Genomic DNA, 17,012 nt, shown 5'->3' on the forward strand with positions numbered 1-17,012 from the left:
TAGTTCGCATCCGCATCTTTCTAGCTCTCCAGGGTTAAATCTGCGTGGCAAAGCCGCGCGAGACACTGGACAGCACGAAGCGGATTCATATAGCCTACTTATTTTACTTCATTCAAAATTCGCTGTGTTCCGTTGAAATTTGTATTGAGGCTCCGTAAGTCTAAACAATTAGCATTTATTTTTGTTTGATCATTTAGCTTAAGATGGCTAGATGTAGGCTATCCTTTTTTCATAAAGGAAACAACTTTCGTTCTAATTGCACATTAAAGCTTGTTGTTCTGCATTTATTGATAATAATAATAATAACCCCGTGATGGCTTAATTAATTTGTATTTTTGTCAGCATTTCTCTCAGTTGTCATCGTTCGCATGTGCCAGTCCTAAATATCACAGTAAAAACGTTTTATAAAATACTAGAATCTTTAGCATACACTGAATGATTTTTTCTGTGGAATCTACACAGTGACTGAACCTTGATCAACATATCTGACAAATAGGTCACTTTCACTTTGACTACATCACTGCACTGTAGGCCTATATGCATCCGCTGCGTACTGTCCAGTGTCTCGCGCAGCTTTGTCATGCAGCAAAACTCTGAATTCGTCTTGGTTCACTTGATGGAATGTACACAGAAGCAAACTTGTGGAAAAACATGTGGTAACCCAACAACCACAACAGCGAATTTTGAATGAAATGAAATAAAATAAGTATATGAATCCGCTTCGTGTGGTCCAGTGTCTCGCGCAGATTTGACCCTGGAGAGCTAGAAAGATGCGGATGCGAACTACATTAATATTTGTGATATAAATATTTAAATGAAATGCTCTAGGTAACACAGAAGAAAGTCCAGTCTAGAATCTGCCCTGTACGGTTTGTGGACGGTTGTTTAATGTGAGCAATGAAACATACTTTCTGTACAGCAGCGGAGGACTATTTATTCGGAACCGAGGGACAACCGAAGACATCGCTTACTGACCTTTGATTTGCCAGTCAGCGGAAGGGGGCGTTTCATACCGNTTCACTTTGACTACATCACTGCACTGTAGGCCTATATGCATCCGCTGCGTACTGTCCAGTGTCTCGCGCAGCTTTGTCACGCAGCAAAACTCTGAATTCGTCTTGGTTCACTTGATGGAATGTACACAGAAGCAAACTTGTGGAAAAAAATGTGGTAACCCAACAACCACAACAGCGAATTTTGAATGAAATGAAATAAAATAAGTATATGAATCCGCTTCGTGTGGTCCAGTGTCTCGCGCAGCTTTGCCACGCAGATTTTACCCTGGAGAGCTAGAAAGATGCGGATGCGAACTACATTCATATTTGTGATATAAATATTTAAATGAAATGCTCTAGGTAACACAGAAGAAAGTCCAGTCTATAATCTGCCCTGTACGGTTTGTGGACGGTTGTTTAATGTGATAAATGAAACATACTTTCTGTACAGCAGCGGAGGACTATTTATTCGGAACCGATCGAGGGACAACCGAAGACGTCGCTTACTGACCTTTGATTTGCCAGTCAGCGGAAGGGGGCGTTTCATACCGCCCACATGTGAGAAACTAGTTTTCAAGTTGTTTATTCGTTTTTTAAACGTTACATTGAAAACGAAAAAAAAGCCGAATTCTCGTTTTTCCGTTTTTTTGATGAACGAAAAACGAAAATGGCGCCGTTTTCTCACTCCCGTTTGTTCAAGTTCAAACTGAAAAACAAATGGCCAAAAGATACACGTACCCACCTGATAAAGATGTATGCGATTTTAGGACCATAACAGTGTGTGTAGAGTAGAGAAGAGAAAATCCAATGAGTGACAACCCCATAGCTCAGTTTCAAAAAGACATGGCACATTTTTTACCTTGCAAAATGGTATGTCAAAAGGCACCACACAATATAACTTACAGAGATTTTGCAACACACTTTTACATACTGTCACCAATCATCTTTAAGGCGAATGCTATGTGCAAACTTGAGAAAAATAGATTAAAAACACACTGTTGTCTAAGTAACCCCTGCCAATTAAAATGTGCTTTTGTTCTATTTCTGCTTCACTGAAATCTGGTTTGTTTCTATATCTGAGATATATTAAATTTAAAATGATGATTGTAATAACCATTACACTGGTTTGTTCACAGGCATATCCCTCGTCCCCCCTTCAAGGGGGCAAGGCCAGAGGGGAAAGAATCCCGTTATAAGTTCCTGTAGTTTTTCCGGCCCTCTCCCTCCTTAATGAAAGTCCATATGAGTGTATTGACAATGTCAGGCTGGTCTTGCTGCAGCCAGTGGCTGGCTCCAGAGATGATGTTGAGGCGGAAATGGTTTCTGATGTACAGACGGCAGGCCTCAGCCATGTCTTGCTCCAGAAAGGCATCTCTCTCTCCCCATAACAGCAAGACAGGAGATTTCACTTCACTCCAGCTCAATGGAAGAACACTGTAGGTTACACAAAAATGAAAATAATATTGAAAAAAGTAAAACGTTTTAAATAGTTTTCCCTACTTTTTTTGTTTGGCGAGTATAGGACAGGGTTCCTAAATTCTGTTAAATTGAGTTGTGTATTTCTAGTTTCTGTAGCAACTGTTGTGTCAGCTCCTTCCCACACACACCCTCTGGAACACACAAACAGCACAGCTCTGTCCGAAGACAAAATGTGCTTCGGGAGCAGATGGAGCACTCAGTCATGCACACGCGTTTCACATGCTCCAATGACATGCACTTTGCAAGTAAATCAAAACAAGAGTATTTACATAAGTATTACCATAATGTTTGGGCTACAAATGGGCTAAAATACTTTCAACTGCCCGTCGTGATTTTTTGAGAACTCTCTAATTGTAAACACACAGCTGGTAATGCTGATATCAGCTAATTACAAAGTATAAGTGGATATACTGTTACTGCATAGAAAGCAAGTTAGCGGCTGGTTTGTGCACAGTTCAGATAGCATGAAATCAATATCTATCTCCATCTTGATGAGGACACGTGCGCATTATGAAATAGCTCCTATTCTTTCCATCTTGGTGAAGCTGATGTCTATCTTTTATTTTTTTATATTTTGTTAGTTCTGTTTTACAGTAAGTAAGACAAAGCAGATCAGCAAAGTTACTTACAGTTTTTTACGATTGCTTACACACTAAAATTAAAAATAACACACAGTTAGTGAAACCTGACACTCAAAGATCCAAACTTCAGCCCAAATCTGCACAACTATGAGCACATTCTCAACCTCACACTTTTTGCAAAACACTAAACGCACTGCTCTACATTCGACACAGAAATCTAATATGATGTCACGTCATTGCCATTTTAAGCAGGTATACTTGCTACAGTAATTCGGACATCTTGACAAGAGCACAGGTAAAACAAATCTGCAGTTCAATATAGCCTACTATATCACATCCATCAGTAATATTTGGTACCACTCACTGTGTTCTGTGTTTGAAATGATGTCTTGTTTGCTGTCCTGTGACATTTACCATAAAATGTATTTTGACTGATATAGGATTGAGGGTCGAGAACGTAGAGGAGGAAGGGGCCCCATATTTACCATGGAACAAGAGAGATATCATAAACATGGTTTTAGCCAATAATGCGATACGTCTCAGAGAAATTCAGACAAACATTCTGGATGACCACAAAGTTTTCAATAATGTCCATCAGGTCTCACTGTCAACACTGGGACGAATCCTTAAAAAACATCACATACAGATGAAACCACTCTACTGAGTGCCATTTGAAAGAAATTCTGAAAGAGTAAAAGACCTACGGCATGAATATGTGGAGGTTAGTACTGTAATGTACACTTCAGTCCTGTGCACTGCACACAGAACCTTTTTACATGTTGTCTTTTTTTTCCAGAGAGTTTTGCTAATTGATGCTGATCCAGTCCCACATGAATGTATCTTCATAGATGAGGCTGGGTTTAACCTGACTAAAGTAAGAAGAGGGAGAAATATCATTGGCCACAGAGCTATTTTGAATGTCCCAGGCCAACGTGGAGGCAACATCACAATGTGTGCGGCAATCACACAGAATGGGGTACTCCACCGCCATGCCAAGTTAGGTCCTTCCAACACGGCCCACATTCTCACATTTTTAGACAGACTACACAACATTGTCATAGCAGAAGAACAAATGGATGCAGAGCAGATGAGATACATTGTCATCTGGAACAATGTATCTTTCCACCAAGCTGCTCTGGTCCAAAACTGGTTTTGTGATTATTCACAGTTTTCACTCCAATACCTCCCACCATACTCTCCCTTCCTTTTTTCGGCATGGCGGTGGAAGGTTTACGATCTCCAGCCCTATGTCAGGATACCCCTCATTCAAGCCATGGAAGAGGCCTGTGACCTAATTGATGCAGGGTCTGTGCAAGGATGGATGCGGCATTCAAGAAGATTCTTTCTTCGCTGTCTTGTGAGAGAGGACATCGCCTGTGATATGGATAAAGTGTTATGGCCAGATCCTGCTAGGCGAAGAAATGAGGCTTAGCTGTTTTTATTTTTACTGTAATTATGCTTTTGTTTTGTCTCCTCAAATGTTTTTGTATATTCGTATACTATATTGTATTTAGAGTGTTCTGATTTTCAGTGAAAAATGAAGTGAATGGTTTTCCAATGTGGAGAGAAATAAATATTTTCATCAGTACGCAGTATACTGGTCTTGTGTTTACTGTTTGGTCAATATATTTATGTACTTTCCTGTAACTCTAAAAATAAGTAATCTCTAAAAAAATGAAACCCAGATTATAACAATAGAAGTGTTTAAGATTAAGCACAGCAGTGTGTAAGTGGTTCAAACAGAATCCGACTGTATGAACCATGTGTGTACCAAAACTGAGTTTTGTAAAATTATTGTAAAGTTTCGAAGGAAGGGATTCATTTTGCAAAAGATCTGAGATGTTCTGCTAATTGTGTGTGCAGATGTATAAACTGTGTGTAGTGTTTTGAGAAAATGAGCCTTGTTTCTAAAATCGTGCCTAAGCAATCGTAAAAAACTGTAAAGGGATACTTCACCCAAAAATGAAAATTCTGTCATTTACTCACCTTTGAGTTGTTACAAATCTGTATCAATTTCTTTCTTCTGACGAACAGAGAAAGATATACGGAAGAATGCTTATTATCAAACATTTTGCCACCCATTGACTGCCATAGTAGGAAAAAATACAATGGTAGTCAAAAGTGCCCCGAAACTGTTTGCTGTCCTACATTCTTCAAAAAGAAAATGATAAAGTAATTTTTTCCTACTATGTGAGTCAATGGGGGGCAAGATCTGTTTGGTTATAAGCATTCTTCCAATTATCTTTCTCTGTGTTCATCAGAACAAAGAAATGTATACAGATTTGGAACAGCCCGAATGTGAGTAAATGATGACAGAATTTCCATTTTTGGTGAAGTATCCCTTTAACATTTAGTATTTAAATCTAAAGAGTTATAGTTTGGACACTAGGGGGCAACATTCTCTTATTTTTACAGCTATTAATTTTTCATCTGTCAGACACAACAGGCAAACTATAGAGATATGGCAGAATTTTAAAGTACCTAAAGACATTTCTGAAGTAGTTGAGGGCCCCAGTGAGGGCTCCCGGCTGAGAGAGGGCATACAGGTAGGCTTCAAGGTCTTCGGTGGTGAGCCAGCGTCCCTTACAACTGAGACCTGTGCTGCGACTGGTGAATAGACTCTTCAGTGCCTGCAAATTGACATTAGCATTAAAAAAAGAATGAAATGTCAATTTTACCCAAATAAAGCCACATAAACAATCTGGTCATACAGAAGAAGAAAAACAAACACTTTCACAGATGTTATACAAAATAAATGTGTGTCATTTTACAAGGTTAGCTTATCAATAAAAATGTAACATTTTTAACATTTTACTCCTCTTTGCCCATTTTTTTAATTTATTAATGTCTACCCATGGAACAGTCCTACGCTGGGTTACCCATTAAGATGCATTATGCGCATAAAACAATTACACAAACTCAAACACAAGCTGATGCCGGCTGTTATTCAGATCAGAGCTGATTCATGACTGTTGAGTGTTAGAAAGACAGATGGATGAACTTGACTAATAATTTTGGCTGTATATTTAATTTGTTCACAAACAAGTGCACATTCTGGATAGAATAACAAGTCATTCATGTAGAATCATCCAAAATAAATTTGTTTAGAGTAATTTAAAGGATAAGAGATATAGTAACAATGACAGGATGTCTGGATATTATCCAGGTTATAACGTCGCTACAAATGAATAAAAACAGGGCCATATCGAGGTAATCATTTTTCTTGCTTGATAATGAGTTTAAATATTTGTTGTTTGCAAAAATTAATCTCTGTAATACTTCCTTTCTCATAATCCATCTGTGCATTCTTCAACAAGAAATTGCTTTCTGTAAACACATTACATAAATTCATTACATAACGCATGAAATTAGCATATTTAGTCAAGCTAACCTTAAAATCATTGATGGAGAGCATAAACTCTGGAAAATGTGGCAACTGGAAGAAAAAGTAGTAACTTGACTTGAGCATCTGACTAGGGTGGCGAAGGGCATAATCTAAACAGAGAGGAAAGAAGATAATAAATAAGCATTGCACGTACAGTACACCAATCCCCCCCAACAAAACCCAGCCCAGCATGGAGACACATTTCATACATGTAATGTAAATCTCTGATAGTTTTTATCATATTTATTATTTTGTTTAATATAAAATTAATGCCATTGATATATAATATCTGTATTTTATACGGTTTCACAGTAAGCTTGGATTAATTCATGCACTAGTTAACATGAACTACCACTCAACAGCACTTCTACGGCATTTATTAATCTTAGTTCATGTTTGGGTGTCTACAGAAATAAGCAAGTTAAATTTAAGACTTTTTTGCCATTTTAATGCCACTTTATAAGAAATTTAAGACCAAACCTGCCATGGACATACACATTCTAATACATATACCTGTATATATTTCATATACACAGCCTCTGAAAATTTAGAGATCACTCAAATTACTTTCAGTTTTTCTGAATACTGTTTTTTTCGGAGAACAATACTGATTGAATTTCATTCAAACTCAAAATAATAATATTGTTTTATATTTGCAGTTATTTGCACAAAATTAAAAGGGAAAACTGGTTTTCAGAATACTTAAATATTTTATGATGTATTCAGATGTTTGTAAAATAAATATATGTGACCGAAAAAACCAGGCTAAAGTCACTGAATCTTATTATGAGATAAGGTGCATCAAATTTAATTTCAAGCATTAATTTCACTATGATTGCAATCTTTGACATTGCTCAGTCAATATTAAAGATATCAAGGTTATATTTTTACAGAATGTTCTTTACATTTTATGTAGAAAACAGTAAATCACAAAAATATACTTTAGATGGGTTTTCACAGGTCACATATGATTTTTAATCACAACTTTCATTCATTATACTCTTTACTGTATCACTCCTGAGGTTTGTTTCTGTTCAAGATACACTGGACTGGAATGCTTGCAATACACGTAGAAATGCTAATTAAAGGCAAAACTTGAGTGATCTTTTCATTTCTTCCGTGGCTAGAACACATGTGCAAGTGTTTTTATAAACTAACACATGGTCATCTGAGTGCTGCGAGTCATCTTGACGGGTTTAGTCTAATATTCACCAATAAAAACAAATATAAATGCCTAATTAATAACATATGGGATTATATTTACAAATTATTTAACCAAATTGCATGTTCGTCTTGTTTGAATGTCGCATTGGATTAAAGCCGTTTGGGGAATGGGGAAACCCATTTCCTCGCATAAGGTTTGTATTTGCTACAAATAAATTATTTAAAATCAACATTTCGAGTCCAATAATTTGCTCATGTGGTAAGTAACGTTAGCCGTTTAATATGCGGGATATGTAACTCCAGCCGATTGTCACGTTAACTCCGCTTCGCGTCAGGCTGCTGTCGGGTTTTACTCTGCGATATCAAGAGGCTGTACATTATCCATTAGCCTCCTTACAATATAAAAACAGTGGTAAAGAAACATTGTAATTTGCTGGAGGCCTTTCGCGTGCTCCTTGTTTCCCTCTGTGCCTGTATGATTCCACCACCTCGATGCTCAGTTTAAACTGTCACCGTCCCGTATACGGGATACCTGCGTTTGCTTCAATATTGTGCATGTAATTTCATATCGAATCATGACAAACTATATATCATTGGAAAGGTCTAAGACTCTATAATACAGATTTTTTTCATGTTTTTTTTCAAATAATTTATGTAGGAAATGTAATTGTTTCTTTTTTATAACGAATTTGCTAAAAAAAAAAAGATGACCTTTTACATGCCACAGACCCCTCCGGCGGGCTCCAAAGTTATTTTTGTAAAAATTCTGATCTAATCATGACAAACTATATATCGTTGGAAGGGTATGAGACTATAGAATAAATATTTCATCAGTGTTTTATAAAATAAAGTATGTATGAAGTGCAATTGATTTATAAATGACAAGAGTGTGCATCAAAAATAAATACCTCCTGCAGAACACTTACATTTACTTCGATACTTTACATGTAAATTCTTATCATATCATAACAAACATTATATCGTTGGAAAGGTCTAAGAATCTAGAATACACATTTGATCAGTGTTTAGAAGAATAATTTATGTAGGATGGGAAATTGATGCACAGTAAAATCGCCAGTGTTAAAAAAGGTCAAATTAACACTCACCGTGTATATATGATCCACACTCTCAAAATGTGGATGGATTATATAAACACTGTGAGTTAATTTGACCCTTTTTATCACTGGCGATTTTGCTGTGTGCATAAATGATAATTGATTCATAAATTAGTGTGCATCAAAGTATATTTTCATACAAATATATTGTTTCTGTGCTTTTGTATTTTTTCATTGTATCTGTTAATTGGAAAAGTAAAAAAATGAAACAAAAAGCATCTCAATGTCTGTTGTGGTCAAATTTCAGATCAAGTGTTAAAACCAATGGAAGCCTATGGGCACCCTAGTGGATTTTGGTGGTAGAGCGGCTCACATACACCTTCAAATTTGGTGTATCATGACCAAACTTGATACAACACTTGGTGACCCTTGGGACTTTGACTTTTGAAATGTTGGAGCTGATCCGTAATTTTTTTATGTATTTTTTTATAAAAGAAAAACAAACTATTTATATATTTTTTTATTACAATAAACATAACAAAATACCTTTAAAAAATGTTTTGTGTGTGATTTATTTTCTTAATTTTCTTCTTTCAAACGATACCAACTGTAGGTTTGTATTCCAAAGAATTCATGAGTTACAGCCATTTTAGTTCCAACAGTGCGTTTCATGTGTAGGCTCAAAAAGGTCTGTGACAGTTAAAACATCTCCAACAAACGGCACAGTTTGCCTCGTAGACATTTCCAGGCACCGGCGTTAACCATCAAGAGAAATCACCGTTCTAGCCATTTTATTAAATTTGTATTTAAACAATTTAAAACTGCTATGATGTTGTAAAATAGCAGTACGTCAACCTAGAAAAATCTTAGATCTGTTCAATGATTTTAAATAGTCATTTAGTCTGTCAGACTGAAAGTTTTTTTGTGGAAATTTGACCAAAATATTTAAGACCCGTAGAATCAGAATTTAATACTTTTTAAGACTTTTAAAGGCCCACCCTTAATTTCAGCATTTACAAATACATTTTAAAATCAAAACTTTATCAACTTTAATTGATAAACTAACAGTAAACTATAACTAAGACACTAACAATTTGTTTTTGCAACACGCGAATACGTGTTTTTCTGTGTCTTTGGTGTGTTATAAGTTGCTCATGCATGTATTAGACACGTTAAATTGCAAAAATGTCGGAAAAATATGCATTCTATCTAAAAGCGAATGCTCACCCAGACCTGCCTGAAATGCCTCATGTAACCAAACCCCCACAAATCTACGTCAGTTCGTGGTATGATTTGACTAAGACCGCCAAAATGTATACGCAAGTAAGGTGGGCGTACCTGTCAGTACAATTGCGCTGGAACCTGATGTTCTAAATATGGTAAGATGTACATGTCCGTCACACGCTTGCAGTATTCGACCAATCACTGCGCACTGGTTAACTGGCCATAGCACACCTCGCTTTTCAGAGTGATGAGATTTGTAAATAAGATTTGCGTGCTTCAGTGAGGCGGGGCAAAGAGGAGATACAAACATGCACGGTATGTGGAAAATACAGCGTTTATGAACCTTAAATCGTGTATACACATTGGATTACATCTAAAACAAACGCTAATATTCGTTTCAGCCGTGTCATATCACCCCTTTAACTAACATTAATGATTAATGAATATAACCTTATTGTACATTCAATTTTAATAATTGTTTACACTGCAGTTTTTAGTGTTCTGACACTAAAGAGTGGTGCAGGAATTACACATTTTTGCAGGCCAACCCAGAAGTTAGCGCCGCACCGGTTCCCTCGACCGAAAGCCGACGAATTTTTCCCATAAACTTTAAGATCTGTGATTAACAAAGGTTTATGATGTTTACACATTTTGTCTATCAAGATAATATTTATAGATTAACACAACTTTGTTAATTTTGAAGCCTACAATCAATCGGCCGAAGTAAAAACCTAACATGAGGCTAAACAGACTACACTACTGTCGCTCAATATCAACGTCACCACCACCAAACCTTGGACAACTTTCTTAAACAAAACGTGTTCACTGATAAGTTATTACTGCGTTAATGGATCCGCATCCATGTTTTTAGAGATTTGTGCCCATGTTGCATTATTTGTGAGATTTATATGCGTGATGACACCTAATGTCCCCGCCAAAGGATGCAGCAACTTGTTAGCAACCAACGTTTTTAAGACACAATAAAACTTTGAAAAATCACGAGCGGGTTGTACCTGGTATGTTTTATGTCATAGATTAAAACGTGAAAATATTTAGAGGTTTTATTAACCACAGACCTTATTTTAGGCAATTTACCAAAAACCCATTCAAAAAACCCATAGACTTTGGGGCGATGACAAAGGAAATGCTAACTCGCTTCCGGGGTTTGCATACAAAGTTTACAATTTAATTATCTACAAAGTTTATTCTTCTAAACCTCTGTAGGATCAAGGGGGACTATAGAGTATTCCAGCATCTGGATAGATGGCCAGTCCATCACAGGGAATTCACAGATGCACACACATTAACAAAATCAAATAACTAAAATGGCGTTCATAATGTGTGTGACAGAGGCTTAAATTTTCAAAAGAAAAGCAAAAGGTGTAGTCATGTACATGTCATTCTTAGAAAGGTAATAACATTTTGAGAGGGGCACATCCCTCTCGTGTCCCTGCCAGAAGCCCTCCTGTAATTACTTCCTACTCTAGGCTGGAGCACAGGAGCTATGTGGATGCTCTATGATTCCCTCAATCTATCTCCAATATTTTATTGTGAATGATGATGCAGATCATACTAATTAGCCCTAAACCAAAGCAGAGCATCTGGGGCTGACATGTTTGAACAAGATATCTAGTTGTCAGATGTACAGGGAACTTACCAGTAAACACACAGGGATGAGGGCTGTTCAGCACTATGAGTTTTGTCACCATTTCAGGATAATGAATCGCACAGAGCCAGGCGATGATGCCACCCCAGTCATGCCCCACAAGAAAACATCTGTTGTATCCTGAGAAGAGCAAGTTGACATGTTTGCTGTATATTTGTCTATGTGAGTGCATGCAAGGCAGAAGAGTGCTTGCGTATGATGATGAAAAATATGAGTAAGATGGCGTGACATGGCCAGATGTGTTTATATTAGGGATGTAATGATATATTGTATTGTATATCCCTGTATAAAGAATTTAAAATACTGTATTTATCTTAGGACTATAGCTATTGTTTTACAATATGACCTCTGTTTACTCTTATTGGTTGAGCTGCAAGCAAATAACCAGCATCAACAAATAATATTTTTTGCTTTTACTGCTTAAAATCTTAGCTTTCTTGTCTTCATTTTCCAGTTTACTTAAATGAGTTAGTTTTTCAGTGACAAATCTATTCAGTTTTTATTCATCTAAATACAGAACGTTCAATTAAATCTTGAATGTTGTTGACTATTCTTTAACAAAATAACAAATGTTATTGAAAAATGCTAATGTTTTGGAAATAAATCTGTTATTAGAATTTCAGTATTTTTTTACATTTTGTTCAAAATATTGCGGTATAATCTTAATTGTGTACCCACAATTGTGTATCATTTTGTATCATGAGCTGAGTGATTCTAACACCCCTAGTTCTTAAAGAAAAACACTTCATCTTGAAGTGATACTTTAAAATCACAGATTAATTGCTTAACCAAAACTCGAACTCAGTGTAATCTTGAATTGAATTGTCCTTGAATTGGATACAAATAATGTGGTGCATAAACCTTTTGGTTGTACTAAAAAACAACATTATAGACTGTAAATTATTCACTGATTGGTCCACCTTTTGTTTGATTTGTGTATAAGACAAATCACATAAGTTTGATGTGTGTATAAGACATCTTGTCCTGCAGCAATATAAAGTTCTGGATCATTTAGTGTCATATCAAGGACTAAGTAAGAATGAATGACATCATTGCTGTCAGCCAGGGTGGAAGTTTTCATCATTTGCAACAGAATGACTTCAATGTCAAAGAGCTGAGACCCTGAAGCAAGACATCATCATGAATCCTAATAATACGTGTCATTGACAGCCTGCCACAATACACCAACAAAGCTTACACACAGACTCACACATGCTTCTGTGTGCAAAACAACTGATGAATTAGTAACATGATATAAGGTTTATGACATTATTTTGTGCAGTCCAACTAGAGAGTGTGTATGTGAAATCCAGACACAGCCCATTAAACCTCATTTTAAGCATCCTAACTGACCATATCTAAAAAGCCAAGTACATGTGAATGGGTCACCTTCACAATCCAGACTGTTTGGAAGACATTAGCATTCACCACTGCACACAGCCTTATCAAAACCTCTAGACAGGCTGGAATGTGAAATGGGGCTGAGATAAGAAAAGCAGTCTGCTCTCACCCAGATACTCCACAATGTCCTTGATGTCAGTCACAAGGTAGTCCGGTCGGTAGCTCTCAGTGGAGGAGGGCAGGTCAGACTCCCCGTAGCCTCGCATATCCACGGCAACAACACGAAATTCACTCTTAAATTCCCTCAGCTGGTGACGCCAAGAAAACCTAGAAAAACAAGAGATATTTGACTCATCTTCTTAAGATTTAAAAGGCTTACACATGAATACATTCGCAAGCTTTGTACATTTAGATAGTAAGAGGTTTAAAATCTTAAGAAATGTATCTTTTTTGCATACTTTCGAGGGTTATATAGTATATGGGTTTTATATTTTTATAGGATTATAGAGTGAGACAATTTAGGAAGGGAGCAAAATGGGATTGACATGACGCAAGCAAGATTCAAACCCAAATCCCTGCCATCTGGGTCTCCATCCTTTTCCACCACCTTGCCGTATCGTTCTAAGCATGGTCTGAAACGGTTACGTTTATGTTTCTACTGTATGTGAGCCTGGCTCGGCACGGTGCGATTGCAAACCCAGAATATAAGCACCATTGTCTAACCGTGCTAAAATTCAGACACTTTTATCCAAAGACTTAGAAAAATGAATAGTAATATCTTAAAAAACAAACATGCAGCTACATTTTCAAAGATTTGATTTATTTATTTAGGAATTTCCATTAAGATCCACTTTGCCAACAGTTTGAATGGATGCTAATAAGTTGCACTTGAGTGAAATTAACTTTATTAATAGAACCCCCCTGAAACTATTAACACAAGATTTTCCTAACCCTTGTGCTGTGGTCCAACCCATAACACTTGTGGTATTCCTGGGCCTGTTTGAGTTTAAATGAAGTTTTCAATAAATTGCCTACTCTGTTTTTTGTCTCTTGCTCCTGTTTCTTGTTTTGCCATTTTGAAGCAGTACTTACAACCTGGTTACGATCCACCAGCGAGAAATGCAAATACTTGTAATGTTTCCCCCGGTCTTAAGATTTTGTTCAGGAGTGTACTGAATTCAATCTTTTTGTCAACTAGTTTCTTTCATTTAGGACTGGTTTTCCATTTCTTTTTCAAACTGATTAATCGTAGGCCTTATTAATCTGAATTTAGGCACCTCAGTTTTTGACAAAAAAACAAACATTATTTGTGAATACCACACAAGTGTAACAAGATGGGGAAAAACCACAAGATAGCAACAAAAATATTAGTGTTTTTTTTTTGCGAGAGGTTGTTATCATCTTTGTGAACAAAGCTACTAAATTTCAGTCCAATGCAATGACATTAACTTGTATTTTTGGGTAAAAGAAAATTATTTTCGGTTCAAAATGGCCCGAACACAACATGAGGGTTAAATTTATAATCAGTTCGCACTTTCAGGCTATACTTGAGATTGGGAAGTATAAGAGAGAGAGAGAGAAAGAGAGAAAATGAGTAAGTCTGACTATGATGAGTCAGGTATAGTCCAGGCTCTCTAACCCCAATGTATTAGAATATAGATGAGCTTTAAATTAGCACGCACAAACACACACATCCCTTTGGCTCAGCGGTAAGGGAAATCTTTGATGTACCCTTTCTGAATGCACCAAACAAAAGTGGAGCAGAAGTCAGAGGAAAGCTTGTCCTCTAGGTCTCATCGACTCGTTTAAGCGTTTATCACTGATTCTGGAGCAGTAGATTGGCTAGTGATGCAGAAAGGAGCCATGCCACATTAATTAGGCACAGGCCTGTCCTGATCTCGGTTCTGCAGTCTGGCAGCTCACTAAAGCGTCATTTTCACTAGTCCCCGGACAGTCAGAATACGATGACAGTACATATAGCATTTTATAACAATACTTTTGTTTTAAGTCAGATTAAATGAACGTGCTCTCAGTAAGACAATATAGACTATTTGGCAAGATGTGAACAATAAGCACTTCCCAGAAGTACTTTCTTTTTCTACATTTACAGTATAAGTTTTAGAGATGTTTGTTTCAATTCAGTTCTAAACGTTCTGTTGGTTTTATTTTGTTCTACCTTTTATGTAGCGTTTAAAAAATGAAATGGGAAGTGCTTCAGGACCAGTGTTGTTTACATCTTGCAAAATGATATATTTCATAACAATAATACAAGATACAGAATATAAGAGGATATTAATAGTTAGATGTTAACTATCTGTCTCCCATTTGCAAAGAGATTTGAATGTTGAATTTATCCGGAAAGGCATGACTACAGTGTGTGCTAAAATATGAACAGAATGAAGATGCAATACAGAACAGCCCACTTGCAGAACCACTTGACTCCATGTGCATAATGTGCTTGGCGGTATCCCAGTAGAGAAGTGTTTCCCTTGTGTGTCATTGTGTGTGTGCGTGTGTGCGTGTGTGTGTGTGTGTGTGTGTGTGTGTGCGCGTGCGTGCGTGCGTGCGTGCGTGCGTGTGCGTGTGTGTGTGTGTGTTTGCTAAAATCTCACCAAAATTCAGGAAATCCATGCAGAAACAGCATAAGTGGTTTTCCTCGTTCCCCAGCAGCAACATAGTGGAATCTTAGTCCAGACTCCTAAAACCATACAGAGAGCACAGACAGTTATTCTTCACAGTAAATAACAGTATGTAGTAAAAGCAACCCCATCCCTTTAATGACTCGGGCCTGTCCATCCTGACGTAAAATCTATTCGCACATTGCTCTCTGCTTACAGAGCACTAAAATGCATCAGAGAGACTGAGATTGTCCGCACACTTCAGCTAATATGGAGCTATATATCCAGTTGACATTTATGGGGAAAGTCTTTCAATGGCTTTTAAATGGCAATAGGTCTATCTGTAAAATGACAGCAATACTATCCTATTGATGTGAAAACATGTAGTTTTGTTTTAATTGTTTAACTGCTCAGACACTCTGAAGAACAAATTTGAGGGTATAGATAAGCAATCGTGAGATAGTTGCGATGTGTTTAAGGAACCGTTTTCAGCACCATTAGGGTAGACAGCGCAATCTAACAGTCCAACTGTGATTATGTAGGCTCGTGACAACGTGACAGTCACTGTCAGATTATGCTTTTAGTGGTGACTACTGCTTTCTTGCGGCAGCAAAGCACCAAAGGGCAAACTATTATCCGTGTTTCATTCATTGCCATCAACCCTGGGTCAATATAAACATGCGTCTTACCTTGATCCTAACATAACAGTGGGTTCCCAAGGACGTGTCATTCAGGCACGCTGGGGGTGTCTCGCGAATCGTCCACTGAAAGGTTGTCGAGGGTCGTAGTATGATATTCCATCCAAGTTTGAGCAGCGCTACGCCCGTGCATAGCGCGCAGTAACCGTATACGAGAGACCAGTAGCCCACAAGTCTGATTTTCATCGTAAGTCCGACTGTCAACAACAGCAAGTTGTGAAGCAGTCTCGCCATCTTTACATTACTGCGCGAATACGCTTGTTGATCACGACGTCTACTTACTCAGTCGCTTTGTGTTTCACAAACGATGGGCATCGCAATAACCATGTCGCTCCGTTTAGACCGCATTCTGACCAGGGAGGATCCCTGACTGTGTGGAAAGAACGAGTCACGCTTACCTATGACAGAAAAGATGCTCAGTCCCAAAGGTGTGCGCACCTTGGACTGAACCATTACAACACACCTACGAGGTAAACACGCGACACGATAAAAGCCTTTTACAGTCAACAAGACTACAGGGGGCCCGGTGCCCACGGCGTTTAGGATCGACGTAAGTGCGAGCTCATCGATTGTCTGCGCGCGATGGTCTGGACTCGCGCGAACACTCCCATCAGGCTCACCATATACCTGCTTATTTGCGCCCTTTTAATTAGCTACATTGTTTAAGGTAAGCTATTTCAATGTACATGTATTCATGTGCACTAGACGAATACTGGGTGTAATAATAAAATTGCTCACAAATGGTAAGACAAACCTTGAATTTCAGAGCTTTAACTTTCCTATGCAAACTGTCTTACTTTTTAAGT

General features: G+C 37.5%; 1 protein-coding gene across 1 annotated transcript; it reads right to left on the reverse strand.

The window, feature by feature from the left end:
• Positions 1-1,023: 1,023 nt before the first annotated feature.
• ephx4 (epoxide hydrolase 4) lies at positions 1,024-16,855 on the reverse strand. Its single transcript, XM_057337364.1, has 7 exons — positions 16,198-16,855; positions 15,503-15,588; positions 13,060-13,217; positions 11,541-11,669; positions 6,447-6,550; positions 5,537-5,685; positions 1,024-2,429 (listed from the first exon to the last, which is right to left on the reverse strand). The coding sequence occupies exons 1-7, from the start codon at positions 16,438-16,440 to the stop codon at positions 2,186-2,188; spliced, it is 1,113 nt and encodes a 370-aa protein (XP_057193347.1). The 5' UTR covers positions 16,441-16,855; the 3' UTR covers positions 1,024-2,185.
• Positions 16,856-17,012: the final 157 nt, after the last annotated feature.

This window comes from Triplophysa rosa, linkage group LG7 (assembly GCF_024868665.1).
Source record: "Triplophysa rosa linkage group LG7, Trosa_1v2, whole genome shotgun sequence".
NCBI classification, from domain to species: domain Eukaryota; kingdom Metazoa; phylum Chordata; class Actinopteri; order Cypriniformes; family Nemacheilidae; genus Triplophysa; species Triplophysa rosa.